Genomic DNA, 15324 nt, shown 5'->3' with positions numbered 1-15324 from the left:
GCCATCAAAATGGGCCAATGTTTACTTCATGTGATGATAAACTAGCTATATTATTGCAACAAGAAGGGCATGGAGGGTTCACATGTACAAGCAGCAATGGTATCCAAGCAGCGAAACAATAGCAACAAATGGTGGCTTCATGCAACCTAGATACGCTGATGCATAATTAACAGTAATCAGGCTGCTTCTGGGTTTTGTGGACAAAAGGGTCTTGTTCTCCCGCACAGGATGCAAGTCGCTGCTCTTTAACGTGCGTTCTCATTTGTCGCCATGTACGACTTTATGGAATATTGCCTTCGATGTTATTATCGCTCAACGGGATGGCGAGAAGAAAACCAGTATTCAAACTTATGCTCGTGGTCGAGGACTCTACTTGACTTTTATACACCTCGAGGACTCTCATTGTACCTTTCGAAGCTCCCAACGCCCCAATTCAAACCATCGTATACCATGAACGCTCTCCCTTCACTCAATGGCAGCATCGGCTACCTGTACACTTCTCAACCTCTTGACATTGGCACGAGTGCAACAGTCGATTTCCAGGACTTGGTTGATCGCTTTCGCATAGTAGAGCCAACAGATACCAACAAAGGCAAGCAGCTTTGTGTCTCATTGTGTATTGTACAGTATCCCTAATATACTATTCTATCATAGATGCCATCAATCATTATCTACTGTATGGTCGTATGTCATTCCCCGGGTCACGTCTTGAAGCCATGTATGTTCGACGGCTGTCGCCCCATCTACAATGTTTAATTACTGCTGTAAATCAACCACGTCTTCCAGGCCAGCCTCAGGTAAAAAGATAGCTACTATGGATGAGAACAAGCGTTGCTTATGGGGTGCATTTTTGTAGATGGCCATGCAGCTGCAATATGATGTCGGCAAATGGTGCTCTGAATGCTCATATACCACCGATGATGGCCTTCTTGGTGTGCGTGCGCTATACAACTTTGGGCAGCAGGAAATTGCATTGGATGGAAATGCTAGCAATGTAGCAGCTGGTATCCAGGGCCAATGGGCATTGGGAACCGAGTTATATTATGGCACATTGGATAAGAGCGGTGGACGTAAGTATCAATGATGGATGCTTTTAAGCAAGTGGTGAGCTGACAATGCATGTTGTAGTATCGATCGGTTTACGTTATCACACATTACCATCGGCTGGCACCCCTCCCATCTGCTTCACCTATACGCTGAATCCTTTGGTGGGTCACATGTCAACCGCGTATGTAGCACAAGTCTCGAAGGAATTAGCCATGTGCTCTCGATACGACTTCAGCATATATTCATACGAAAGTGATCTTGCACTTGGATTCGAATACCGCACCAAGAATGACAGAGATCCTGGTAAAGACAAGACTCAAAAGTTGGAAGGCTTAATCAAAGCAAGGATCGGCTTTACAGAGGTAAATGTGTGATTGGTGAAGGAAAGGATGGAACGACGGCATTTATTGAATACACGTTGTAGGGTCTTGCATTGATGTGGGAAGGGCGATTGAAGAATACCTTGTTTAGCATTGGTTTAACGGCGGATCTATCAAGTCGCTCAAGTCCTATTCGTACCATTGGCTTAGAAATGCAATACTTTTCTTAAATCAGTGCTTGTATTATATGCGTCATCAACCACTACTGCTCGTAGACTTATCACCTTTCATCCTTCATCTCCCCATCGATATGCGTAGTATCTTAATCATTCCCGCCCATAGACAAATGTGAATCAAATTGTAGAACAAATACCATCGCCTTTTACTGTTGTTGAAGTTATGAGTGTCTTCTTCTATAATAGCATTGGCATCTGATACTAAAGCTGGTATCGTTTCAAGTATTACTAACGCGTATGTAGACATGGGTTGCCCATATCTTGAACGTGTTGGATGGATCATGTTTATAGTAGTGTAACGGAAAGATAAACTATAGCATTTTTAAGATAGGCAGCATCCAACTTGCATAATGTCTTAATCTACATGTCAAACGAACGCCGTATCATGGATGTATTATAGCTCACAGTGTGGTGATATGGAAGTGGAAACAGTAAAAGTGTAGAAACCACCAACTTGGATTTGGGAGAGAGTTTGCATACGTTTGTACTACTTTCCTTTAGAGATAAAGTGCATCAAAGTGACACAAACACAGCCATTAGTGGTGGCTTGTTCATGTTTCGAAAAACAGGGCCTTATCCCACTCGTTGCTCGACCACCACTTGTCTCTGTGCAGCATTCCGCAGCTATAATCGATTCCCTTTTCTTTTTCCTCTTTATTACTCAAAATGTCCAGCGCACAAGGAGATTCCACCGACCACAACATTGAAATGTGGAAGATGAAGAAGCTCATCAAGAGCTTGGAAGCTGCTCGAGGGTGAGTTGACAATCACTGTTTTTACGACATGTCATATTGATACCCATGTCTTTTTATTATAGAAACGGCACTTCTATGATTTCTCTTATTATCCGTAAGTGGAAAGGATTGGGAAGGGGGAGGGTTGACAGGATAAATAGTCGCAGCAGGATCTAACAAGTAGTGTGATACAACAACAGCCCCCAAAGATCAAATCTCTCGAGTTGGCAAAATGCTTGCTGATGAATACGGCACTGCTTCTAATATCAAATCTCGTGTGAATCGTCTTTCGGTCTTGTCAGCTATTACATCCACTCAACAAAGATTGAAGTTGTACAACAAAGGTATGTTGAAAAGTAAAGAGGGTCATATATGGAATAGAGTGATTAATGTATGTTATGCTATGCTATGTTCAGTGCCACCCAATGGTCTTGTCGTATACTGTGGTACCATTGTCACAGATGAAGGAAAGGAAAAGAAGGTCAACATTGATTTCGAACCACACAAGCCTATCAACACGTCATTGTACCTTTGCGATAACAAGTTCCACACTGAAGCACTCTCCGAGCTTTTGGAAGACGATGCCAAGTTTGGTTTTATTGTCATGGATGGTAACGGCACACTCTTCGGTACTCTTTCAGGCAACACTCGTGATGTCATCCACAAGATGCAAGTTGATTTGCCAAAGAAGCACGGTCGTGGTGGTCAGTCTGCTTTGCGTTTTGCTCGTTTGCGTGAAGAAAAGCGTCACAACTACGTTCGCAAGATTGCCGAATTGGCTGTCAGTTTCTTCATCACCAATGATAAGGTCAACGTAGCTGGTCTTGTGTTGGCCGGTTCCGCCGATTTCAAGAATGAACTCTCACAGTCCGATATGTTCGATCAGCGTCTTCAAGCCAAGATTGTCAAGGTGGTTGATGTGTCATACGGTGGTGAAAATGGTTTCAACCAAGCCATTGAATTGTCAGCTGAATCCCTTTCCAATGTCAAGTTTATCCAAGAAAAGAAGTTGATCCAAACTTACTTTGATGAAATCTCCCAAGACAGCGGCAAGTACTGCTTCGGTGTCGATGATACTCTTAAGGCCCTTGAACTTGGTGCTGTCGAATATTTGATTGTGTACGAAGGTCTTGATCTCAACCGCTATGTGCTTCGTAACGCTGCTGGTTCCGAAATCGTCTATCACCCTACCAAGCAAGAAGAGAAGGATCGTGCATTCATGAAGGATACTTGTGAGGAAGCTGCTCCTAACCAGGAAATGGATGTTGTCGAAGTCAAGCCTCTCTTGGAATGGTTCGCCGAATCCTACAAGGACTTTGGTACCAGCCTTGAATTTGTCACCAACCGCTCCCAAGAAGGTGCTCAATTCGTCAAGGGCTTTGGTGGTATTGGTGGTATTCTCAGGTAAGATTACCAAGCTCAAGAGGATGAAGGAATGAAGGAATGAATGACTCATGATGTCGTCTTTTATTTTAGATATCGTGTCAACTTTGAGCAGCTCAACTACGACTCTGATGAATTCCTTTCCGATGATGAATACATCTAAACGACCCTCCCATACAACGCATATCATACTTCGCCATACAACACAACATTCGACAAATCTTATACGCATCATAGCCTGTTAGATGTACATGATTTCCGCAAAAAACTATTAAAAAGAACTAGTAAAAGTATTTGAGATGTGGTTCTCTATGTTTGTTTTGTCGCCGTAAAAGAAGCCCTGTCAATGCCGATATGATTGCACAGAGCACGCCACAAGTGAGGTTGAAGCTATTACCAAATACTAAAGTAGATGTGAGTATAATGAAGGCGATGATATGAAGGAGGATGCTATTGTTACCATGATTTGGATCACCGGGTATCGTGTATAAAAACGATGCACCTACGCTACCGAGATTTCCCATCATGTTGACAATGGCTACTCCCACAGCTCGTACAGTAAGATCATGATAATTGATAGCACTCCAGCTGACACCAATTGGAGCTATTGTCGCCATGCATAAACAAAGGTGAATCATTGGATGTATCATGGATGGCATTTTTCTTTATACCAACCTTCCATGCCAACGCCGGTTGCTATGACAAAGGTACCTGCATAGGAAACTGAGGAAGGAGAAGAAAAAAGATTAGATCATGGTGGTATGAATGTGAACGTTTGATGACCTACACCATCGCCCTTGTTGTAGCAGGAGCATTAAGTATCCAATAGCAACAACGCTTGATCCCGAGGATACAAGTAGAGTACGTTGGTTTTTTAGCCGGTCGACGACAAATCCGCAAACGAGAACAGCCACAGCAGCAACGACACAAGGGGGTGTGGTGAGCAATTGTGCTTGTAATACTGGGAAACCAAACCCTGCAAATCACATTTACAATAATCAATCATCTTCTCTCGAACTAATGTATGCACATGGCATTTTCATACCATCAATGAGCACGGGTCCAAATACATTGAGACTTGTAAGGTTGATAGAAGTCAACATGAAAACAACCGAGAATAGCCACGTTTTGTAATCGAGAAGTACTGTACGTATTGTCTTCCAGGTGATGGGATCCTTGCTATTCTCTTCCATCACTTCCAGCATGCGTGCTTTTTGAACAGCTTTTTGCTCAGCTGTGAGCCATTTTACATCATCGACATTATCGAAAATAAGGTAAAATCCCAGGAGCGCCAATAATACGGTGGGTGCACCTTCCAAGATAAACAAATACTGCCACCCATGCAAGCCTAATACACCTTCCATGCTGGTGGATGCATAAGCGAGTGGACCTGAAACGATGCCTGAAATGGCAGCCATGCAAAGCATGATGGCTACACGAAATCCGAGTTCCTGGGGCTTGTAGATACGTGACATTTGGTAAAGGATACCTGGTGCAAAACCACTTTCGGCCGCTCTAAATGCAATGTTATGATTTGAGTAATGACATTCGATACATGTGTTGTATGCGCTTTACCCTAAAAGCAAGCGAGCAATCAATAGACTTGCAAAATTATTGGCCAAAGCCATCGATAATGTTACTAGCCCCCACGTCAACATGATAATGGATAGCCACCAACGTGCACCAAGTCGTTTAATTACAATGTTGGATGGGACTTGGAATAAGATCTAGTGGTAAATAACATTTAAGCACATGCTTTTTGCACCATATGCACTAGGATTACGATCATTTCAATCATGTACGTACAAACGTGATGAAAAAGGCTGAAATGGCAGTGCTTAATTGGGGGCCCGTCATCTATCAGCATCAAATGCATGACCATTCAGTTCTCTTCGGGTTGTTATTAATGCATCCCGCTTTATCCACTTTACATCAAGGTCTTTTTGTAAACCAGCAATCCTATAATTGATTCATTGAGTCATCTTGTCGTGTGCATGATGTGAAGAAGATAGACGTACGTTGCATTGCCAATATTAGATCTATCAAGGAAGTCGACAAAATAAAAGGCGCAAAAGAGTGGAATGATACGAAGGTCGAGTTTTCGCACCAGTTGTTTTTCTTCTTCAGGTGTATAGGTTTTGGTGATGGTGGTATCATCGGCATGCATCGTGCTATCATCGTTGTCATCGTATTTGCGTGGATGCTTTTCATCGTCATTCAATTCTACTTTGTGAAGCAAAGCATCATCGTTTGCTTCAAGTGTTTTGGTAGATGAAATGCAGCTTTCTTGTGCATTGAGCGTCGTGTGCCCTGAGCCATTGCGTTGGTGGTGTGTATATGAAATTGCGCCCAAAGAGGAGTTATCAGATGATAGTGTGCTAGGAGCATCAAGGTGATGATTGGAAGAAAAATCCATTTTTCCCACATGTAGTCTTTTGGAACCTCTCAATTTATATAGAGTCGACGAAAGAAGGAGTGAGTGTGCGTGTGTGTGTTGGGTGAGAAGGGTATACGGAGAAACGAGAAGGAGGGGGGAGAGTGCAGTAAGATTTTGATCAATAATGTATAAAGGCCTGGGCTTGGCATGGATGGAAAAAAAGACTCATTACTGTTTGATGATTCCTTTGTCTCCTGAACAATGACAATTTCATCGCTGATGGTTTGCAGCATTCAAGACACGCCATGCGCATAAGTAAGGGATAGTTTACTTTTGACATTCATAGCCGGCGTCTCCTTTTTTTGCCTAATTTGACGCGGTTGATCGCTCGGCCCGCTTTATCCTTCAATACATAGACTTCTTTGTTTACCAAATTACATTGGGATCTGAAAACCGAGAGAATGAAAACCATCAAGTTCTGAGTTGCTATTATGGTTGGATTTTTTACCGCTTTGGTCAAGAGCAAAATGTAACACACACACGCATCTATAATCAAGAACAAAGACGATATGTGCTTTTCTCCATGTTTCACAAGCATTGGGGAGAAAAAGGAGTCAATGGACAGTGCTCAAATGAATGAACTTTGCGGGTAAACTCATCCGATAAGAGAAGGGGGGAAGGTGGGGTTCACCAACAACATCAACTCCATGCTTCCTTACGACGCGTTCATCTTTCGCTATACTGCTGTTGGTGACCGCTTGATAGTGGGAGGCTTGGGGGGAGGTCGCCGCCTGAAAAAAATTTTTGCGATCAAAGATAAAAGAGCGCGCTTCGCCAAGTAGGGTTCTTTACCCTGTTCTTCTCTCTTGTCAATAGAGCTTAGAGCACACCAGCTATAGTTGCTTACAATAGTATAAGGTTAGTATTTGATTCATACGTGATGTGTGGGTTACGCGATACGATGGCAGCTCTGATGATTGCAAGTATGATACTCCTGAATTGGGATTATGTTGACAAGGACTTGTATTTGGAATTCCTCGTATCTGAGCCATCATCATCGCGTATCCCGCGTCGTTTTGGGAATGTTGTTGTAACATGTTTGATTAATCATCCATCGTTTTACAGAAAAAACCATGCAATAAACATGCACAAGCCACGTGTTTACCTACCCTGGAGCAAGGAGAGAAATTTTTGAAGAGGTATGTATCCTATTGATTTTCACCACTACCCTTGTCATAATTTACAAGATGATCACATCCACCTTACCTGAAGTATCCCTTGTGGAAAAACCTTTTACATGCATCACCATCTGATATGCCTTATACCTCCCATTCTCTTTCACGTTTGACATTGATGGATCAGTGGACTAATCTTTCCATGTCACATTGGTATAGGTTTGCTTTTATGGCTCTCTTTCGGAATCCTCTTTTTACACCAGGGTGGAGTCGCGTAGTTTATTTTTCATGGAGGCAAGTATCTATTTTTTTGTTTTGAAGCGTGGATGATCCATTCGAGTGCTTTTATGATGAGACAAATGGTATAAAATTCGTCAGTTCTGCTACTGAAGACCCTTGCTGATAATGTACCATCGCTTTTACCTGATCAAGCACTCAATGAGAATCATTCTCGTTTCCTGATTCAATAATCTATCAGGTCAATGATTTCTAACATGTCTCTTTGACATTTTTAGTGGTTCACTTATGCAGTCTGGTGGCTTTTTCATGTCCTTGGAAGGTCAAAGGTAAGCTTTAGTCTATATGCAATGCTACTAGTAGCTATGCTCTTGTTCCTCTTTATTCAATAAACATGACATGTAATGACTATAATTGATTGCTTCGATTACGTGGATGTACATTTGCTGGTTTATTTGCTTGATGAATGGAGGGTGTTGTAATAAGTGGGTTGTATGATGTAAAACAATTTGCAGTCTAAAAGTGATGATTTTGGGTTGATCGTGGTATATTGTACAAATTAGGAAAGTGTGATATCGTTGACAGCATCAATGACAGAATTTGATGGAGGGCTAATATCTTCGAGCGACGATAGCTTTTGAGTAAAGTAGTCGGCATCCTTTGCAAGTCTATGTTTGATAATCGTTCGTCGCCTTAGTCTCCTTCCCTTTCGATTTGAATCCATAGTAAATAACGTACCTGTCTTTGCCAGCATTGGTGTGTATTGAAAGCTGACGGACTTCATGGGTCAATTGAGTGGTGAAAGAGGTAAAGACATCTGACATGATTTGCTATAATAAAGACCACATTAGATGCCGGGAATCGTGCCTCGTTTTCTATCCAAAATATACCTGCAGATCATGGTGTGGCAAATATTTGTTGAGAACCTTGTGTAATGTCATTGTTTCCTTGACCAACGTCTCCATGTACCCATTGGGGCTCTTCTCCGTATCAGGCAGCTCGTCCCACTTGATGACCTGCATCGCTTTGACATGGACAGCAAACCTTTCATTCATGATTGCAACAAGCTTGGCATGGATCTCCTTTTGATGTTCTTGGTAATCCTTCAGAATACGATCAAACTCGGAGAGCAACACCTTGTGTTTTGTAGGCATATGGCGTCCCACACACTCTTTGACAGAAGGTATCAAGCCAATCATGATGCCGATGGATTGGGATGCCAAGGCTATCACAAGGCATATTAGTGTATAGTCTTTTTGAGTAATAGTGCCATTTTAACTTACCTAGATGCTTTGCAGAAATGTTTTTCAGACCAGCCGATCGCATTGCACCAGCACCCAAAATGACTTGACATACACGCGAATTGAATAGCTATGGGAAAGCATGTCAATATAATCATCTCATATTCCATATCCCATATCCAAACTTACCTTTAGCAGTTCAATCAGCTTTTGCATGATATCAGTTGTCATTCCTTCAAGGTTCAATATACATCTCATGTAATCCTCAAACATCTTGATGAGAAGCAAGCTGCATCCAACGGTGAAATAGCTGGCATCGTGAATGATAAGGAAACGAGTACTGCGTTGGTTGTCTTTGGAATGTGGTTGATGACCATCCCCTTCAGCAAAGGAAGATATACTGCCATCACATATCCGGTCCACAATGCCTTGAAAGTCTGAAGCAACTTCTTGTGCGATCCATTGCTCGTTCTCAATAAGCTGTGCCTCTTGTTTGATTCGCTCCATATGAAAGTGATCGATGAACGCTTTTTGCTATGAGATAGTCGACATTAGATACCCCAGCTAACATAACCATTATCTTGTTCACCTACCTGGGATAGCACCGTGCCACGTAAACCAAAGCATGTGCGTCCACAAAAAGCTTCGCATTGCTGAATAAAAGTGCGTAACATGTTGGCTAATCGATAAAAGTCGGTAGGATTCAATTGTGCATTTTGCTCGCTTCTGAAACCGATAAGCTTGGCGCAGCGTACATGAGCCAGATCAGCTGCTGCAAAGACGATATCACTTGATTCCTTCTTGAGCTCGTTGCGCTGAACATCATCCTCAGGAATGCATTGATCAATAAGTTGGCACAGCGTTCGGTGGTAAATAGCCGCTCGTTCGATTGCCTTGACCAATCCAATCAACACGTCCGTAAGCATTCGAGAGAATGAGTCAAATGTCATTGTACGTAGTTGCTTTGCAATTCCACTTTGCCTGTTGCCAATATGACATTGGTTAGGCTATATGATTCGGATTCCTTATTCCTCTTACTTACGCTCCATCATCATTGGGTGAAGAAGGTGGATACTTTTTCCGCACAATCTCCTTGATCTCTGATAATAATCTTTCACGATATCCTTGCAATGTCGATCCCAGCATATTGGTACGTAAAAGAGCATTGCTGCTGGATTTGAGTCGGGTTTGCAGCTCACTGTCAGGTTGTACTACGCCAGCATTGACCTTTGCTCCGGGCCAAGTCTTTTTTTCCTCGTCATAGTCGATAGATTCGATTTGATAGCTGAGATCAGACAATAAGATACTGAGAAAGTCGTGTTGCATCATGACACCCACAGCCTTTTCCATCTCATCCAGTTGGCTAGCAAAATCACCGAGGGCACGCACTTTTCTTAGATCGATTCCATCGTGCTGGTCAAGTAATCCACGTGTCTCGTCAATTAAATCCAATGCGCCAAAATAATCCCCTTGACCGAGTAATACTTGGATCTTGGGTTGAGCCGCATGCACCTCTTTGACCAATTCCACTGCCTGATTCAGCTTGTTCAAGTTCCTTTCCCTCACTCGTAATCTCACTACATCCAATCCATTGTTGCATGTTGTCGTCTGGATCTCTTTCATCATCTTTCGAATCGCATGAATTTGTGATACGCAATCGAGTGTCTCCTGATGTAGCGCTTGTAAATTGGATAATGCCTCAAAGAACGATGATGATCGATTCTCAATCTCCCGTATCAAATGCACCTCCACTGTATCCAAGTAATACGATAGCTTTTCTTGCAAGATGCTGTTGGTTGATATGGGTGGATTGGGTCCGCTGTTGCCAGTAATGTCTGCACCTTCGCACACTTGGTCAAATGTTCTTGGATCTTCAAGGTGAAATTCGGGATCGAAAAAGATGGGCGGCACATTTTCAAGCATTGGTAATTCTCGAGGTACAGGTGATGGCGTTTCTGGTGCAGGATCAACAAGTGCTAAGCTATCGCTGGATAAGACTTGGCCATAAGGATTGCGTGTACTTGGACGTTGATGCACTGGTAATTCTTCATTCGTTGCCGTATCATTGAGTGTGGGTGATGCATATTCTTCCTCTTCGGTCTGCTTGTTGGCTTGATATCGTTCAAAGACAGGGCGAATGTGCTCGAGATAAGTGTCGAAATCAGATGGCTTCACTTTGGGGATGGACGCCCTTGCGACCGGAGGCACTTCAGCTTTACTCGGCTTGGATGTCGATTGAACTCTTTTCACAGGATCGTTTAATACGCCTAAATCACGTGTAAAATGATGTCAATCCCTATTACATATGTACACACACGCACACATATCCTCCCTTACCCGAGATGGCATTAAATCCAATATCGCGTGTTGTCCATGGCAGTGACGTTTCACTCATAGTGCTGAAGTTTGAGTATCCAGAAGGACGACGCGAGTGTGCACCATGAACAAGTCTGTTAAGGGGTCGTCCAAACGATGAAGCTGATCGGATCGATGGGGGTCGACTATTGCCCTCTTCACGTGGAAATGACCTTTCGCGTACCATGGCGTGTACATGAGTTGGGCGTGGTGAAATGAGACCGGTGGATGAAGCAGGGGTAGCACTGGAAGAAGGGCTTGAAAGCTTGCCAGGACTGAGATGACGTCGAGGAGTCGAAGAAGGTGGGGTCCAAGAAGACGAATAGTGATGCTTAGTCGATCCATTGGTGTCATCGCCTTGATGCGGCGAACCCGCGCGGGATCGCGGTTGCATTGTAAGAATAGTTCAAAGAAAGTGGAAGGCTCAAGTGAAAGGCGGGGATACCGTTATTAGGCAGAGACAACCCTGCATCTCCGCATTCATATGTACCTTGGCTCATGCTGTGTATGTGCATGACACCATTGTATCTTGTACCAATATTAATAAACCTTCATTGTCAATCATACCTTAATAGTGGCACAAGGCTGTAGATAATAAGCATGTATGCTTCTTGGATAATGAAAGTGCTCTCTCGTGCTGCTCTTCAGGCCTTAGACCATATCAGTGGATAATATCTTACAAGAGCTATATCACAAAAGAGGAACGTGTGCTATATTGACAACGTCTAATCACAAAGGAAGTGAGGTTTGTCATGCTACCGAATATGATCCTTGTTCAAGGCATAATGAATCAATCTCACGCTCTCTCTTCCTCTCTTTTTCCTTTTTGTCATAGCATTTACAAATGGACGATACACACTTACAATTCCGTATAAAGCTTTCTATAATGTAATGCATCAAATGCCCGCTACACAAGACACGAGATCGAATTGAGGAAGCAGGAAGCTTCCTTAGATGATTGGCCAACAATGATGTCGTATTCGAAAAAGTAACGCTTTAATCCAAACATCACTAACAAGAAGATACATCGATATGGAAGGTTTCTATCCTTTAGATGTGCATTGTGCAAAGGTGAATGGATTGATGTGGTGTGGTACTTGGCGCGTGATGGTAAATGATATGCATAATAGCATGCCAAAACATGCAATTGAATGATGCTGGTTGTACATGTTCGATAGGTTGCACAATGGGTGATGATAGCAGCTGCCATGGAATCATGCAAAGGAGGTGATCAAAATGCAACTGATCGTTCAAAATGATAGCATCAAGGTCAAGTCCATAATGGATACGTAAGATCATATTTTTCCACGCGTTGTAGATACCAAGACCCTTCCATCCCATGCACCAAACAATATCCAGGTCCATGTCGATAGGAATTCATACGTATAAGAGCAAGTTGCTACACGTAAATAAAGACGCTTCTCTGTGATTGTCACCTGCTGTTCACAAAAAAAAAAGATTTCAAGACATGTTGCTGCAAGTAACTTGAGATAATGGATCAAAGACGTTTGCTATGGCAGCTGCTGTTACGTTTGGTTGTGGCAGAGGAGTGTGCAAGAGCGTGTGTTGTAGTAGAGTGACAATGTTGTGAACGCTATTGAGGACGATGAAGTAAAGGCCATGCTAATAGCAACTGCTCGAATGAACGCTGTTACGATTGGTGGTGGTAGAAGAGTGTGCAAGACATTGTGTAGTGTCAAGAAACGAAGGTGTTGTAGTGAGGTGTACACGTCATGAAGTTGCCATTCAGTCAAAGACAATCGGATCAAGACATTGGTAGGATTGGCTGGTGAGCTGAAGCAGGACAATCATTCGCAGGTGGTATAGTTGTACTTGAATGGTGCAACAGTTGAGAATGGGAGGAAGAGGCAATGAGCTGGAAGTGGAAGAGCTGGAAACTAAAATGATTTTGATGGCCTTGGATGATACTTCTGTGCTTGAGCATTGCTAAATCAAATCCTCTTGGATCAAGAAAGTTGAAGGATGGAATTGATGGTCTGGAGCAGGACAATCATCCACATGCATTGTTTTGGGTAGCAATGATGAATGGGAGGAAGGGGCTACTAGATGGCAGTTTACAAATAACTTTGCAGAATGATTCTTCTGGTAGTGGATGATACTTCTGTGTTTGAGCGTTTTTCAGTCAAATTCTCTCGGATCAAGGAAGTTGAAGGATGGAGATGATGGGCTGGAGAATGACAATCTTTCGTATGCATTGGATTGGGCAACAAAGGCGAATGGGAGGAATGGGCTATTAGCTGGCAGTCTACAAATAACTTTGCAAAATGATTTTTGTGAAATTGGATGATGTTTTGTGTTTGAGCGTTTTTCAGTCAAATCCTTTCGGATCAAGAAAGTTTAATGATGGGAATGATGGGATGGAGCAGGGAAATCGTTCCTACCCGATGGATTTCGAAGCAAAGGTGAATAGGATGAAGGGGCTATTAACTGGGTGTTTATGAAGTGTACAAGAATCATGCATCGACCCTGAAAGTCAACTGTGTTACACAAACGCGACCCTCTGCATCTTTGCTCAGTCAGGGTCTAGTTACTTGTTGAACAAAGGCCACCTTTCATATACCATCACGCTTACAGCATATGTAAAACATAAAGACCCTCATAACTCAGAATCTTACAATCAAACGCGGGCTCTTTAATAGAACAACGTGCTCGTCGGTGTCAAAGGAATCTTGTGTCAAAGTATGAAGTTCATCGTGGGCGATCCCAGATTTCGCAATGTCGCTACCAGCCAAACTGGATCCGGGGCTCAACCTCTTTCGAAGACGACCAAAAAAATATTTTTTGAGCTGTTTGCGACATTGAACGCGAAACTTTCACACAAGGTGCTGTTGGCCAAGCCGAGCCCATTGCTCTATTCAAAACCCCACGTTTCATTGTAAAGTTCGGAGATACAGGCACCTTTATGTTTGTAAGCGTGATGCTATATGAAGAGTGGTCTTTGTTTAATGTAAAGTAGCTGGACCCTGGCAGAGCAAAAGATGCAGAGGGTCGTATTGTGTAACACAGCTACGTTTGCATGAATGAAAGGGTCAATGTATAATTACTTTATGGATCATCTAGGAACAGGCATGTATTGCTAGCTAACGGCCACTTTTATCCAATCATCATTGTTGCGAGATCCACTGCATGGGAACGATGCCCCTGCTCTAGACATTCATTTCCATGATTAAAGTAGGTTGATCCGAGCTGATTTGACTGAGCTGCGGTCAAAGAGAGATTACATCACTCTGGACATAAAGCACGCTCGATGTAGCTCAACCGATGTAATCTTGTGTGAGCGTAACTCAACCAAATCAGCTCGGATCAACCTACTTTAATCATGGAAATGAACGTCTAGAGCAGGGGCATCGTTCCCATGCAGTGGATCTCGCAACAATGATGATTGGATAAAAGTGGCCGTTAGCTAGCAATACATGCCTGTTCCTAGATGATCCATAAAGTAATTATACATTGACCCTTTCATTCATGCAAACGTAGCTGTGTTACACAATACGACCCTCTGCATCTTTTGCTCTGCCAGGGTCCAGCTACTTTACATTAAACAAAGACCACTCTTCATATAGCATCACGCTTACAAACATAAAGGTGCCTGTATCTCCGAACTTTACAACCAAACATGGGGTTTTTATTAGGGCAATGTGCTCGGCTTGGCCAACTGCACCTTGGGTGCCAGTTTCACGATCAAGCTTGCCAATCCCAGATTTCGCATGTCGCCACTGGCCAAATCCGATCCATATAATGACCTCTTCGACGACGACGACCAAAAATATTTTTTGGGCTGTTTGCGACATTGAACGTGAAACTTTCACACAAGGTGCTGTTGGCCAAGCCGAGCCCATTGCTCTATTCAAACCCCACGTTTCATTGTAAAGTTCGGAGATACAGGCACCTTTATGTTTGTAAGCGTGATGCTATATGAAGAGTGGTCTTTGTTCATTGTCAAGCAGGTGGACTCCTGGCGGAGCAAAGATGCAGGAGGACCTATTTGTGTAACTCAGTTGGTTTTAAGACTGGAAGGATGGAAGGATGATACTGTATACTATTGACTATAGCCCATACATTGCGAGCTAACAGAAAATCTCCCTCCATTCAATTCTTTGTTACCCAATCCAATGCATGCAAACGATTGTACTGCTCCAGGCATTCATTTCCATATCCAAGTAGCTTGATCCAGCAATACGTAACTGAACGAAGTATT

General features: G+C 42.9%; 4 protein-coding genes across 4 annotated transcripts; 2 read left to right on the top strand and 2 right to left on the bottom strand.

Annotated features, from left to right (window-relative positions):
- Nucleotides 1-270: 270 nt before the first annotated feature.
- On the top strand, nucleotides 271-1597 carry O0I10_005530 (uncharacterized protein; the record flags this gene model as incomplete). The annotated part of the gene is made up of 5 exons (XM_058485570.1): nucleotides 271-592; nucleotides 655-797; nucleotides 857-1070; nucleotides 1129-1409; nucleotides 1472-1597. The coding sequence occupies 5 exons, from the start codon at nucleotides 271-273 to the stop codon at nucleotides 1595-1597; spliced, it is 1086 nt and encodes a 361-aa protein (XP_058343717.1).
- A 672-nt stretch (nucleotides 1598-2269) lies between these two features.
- Nucleotides 2270-3883, top strand: O0I10_005529 (eukaryotic peptide chain release factor subunit 1; the record flags this gene model as incomplete). Its single annotated transcript, XM_058485569.1, has 5 exons — nucleotides 2270-2358; nucleotides 2421-2452; nucleotides 2538-2681; nucleotides 2754-3741; nucleotides 3814-3883. The coding sequence occupies 5 exons, from the start codon at nucleotides 2270-2272 to the stop codon at nucleotides 3881-3883; spliced, it is 1323 nt and encodes a 440-aa protein (XP_058343716.1).
- Nucleotides 3884-4001: 118 nt separating this feature from the next.
- Nucleotides 4002-6136, bottom strand: O0I10_005528 (uncharacterized protein; the record flags this gene model as incomplete). The annotated part of the gene is made up of 9 exons (XM_058485568.1): nucleotides 4002-4123; nucleotides 4181-4324; nucleotides 4396-4443; nucleotides 4508-4696; nucleotides 4766-5235; nucleotides 5296-5447; nucleotides 5527-5577; nucleotides 5652-5679; nucleotides 5739-6136. 9 exons carry the CDS (start codon nucleotides 6134-6136, stop codon nucleotides 4002-4004), a joined length of 1602 nt encoding a protein of 533 aa, XP_058343715.1.
- A 1932-nt stretch (nucleotides 6137-8068) lies between these two features.
- On the bottom strand, nucleotides 8069-11499 carry O0I10_005527 (uncharacterized protein; the record flags this gene model as incomplete). Its single annotated transcript, XM_058485567.1, has 8 exons — nucleotides 8069-8177; nucleotides 8248-8339; nucleotides 8400-8734; nucleotides 8793-8880; nucleotides 8940-9284; nucleotides 9344-9731; nucleotides 9793-11017; nucleotides 11088-11499. 8 exons carry the CDS (start codon nucleotides 11497-11499, stop codon nucleotides 8069-8071), a joined length of 2994 nt encoding a protein of 997 aa, XP_058343714.1.
- Nucleotides 11500-15324: the final 3825 nt, after the last annotated feature.

The sequence above is a fragment of the Lichtheimia ornata genome, assembly GCF_029851405.1.
Source record: "Lichtheimia ornata isolate CBS 291.66 chromosome Unknown scaffold00022, whole genome shotgun sequence".
Classification (NCBI taxonomy): Eukaryota; Fungi; Mucoromycota; class Mucoromycetes; order Mucorales; family Lichtheimiaceae; genus Lichtheimia; species Lichtheimia ornata.
This window is presented reverse-complemented; position numbering and strand designations above follow the sequence as displayed.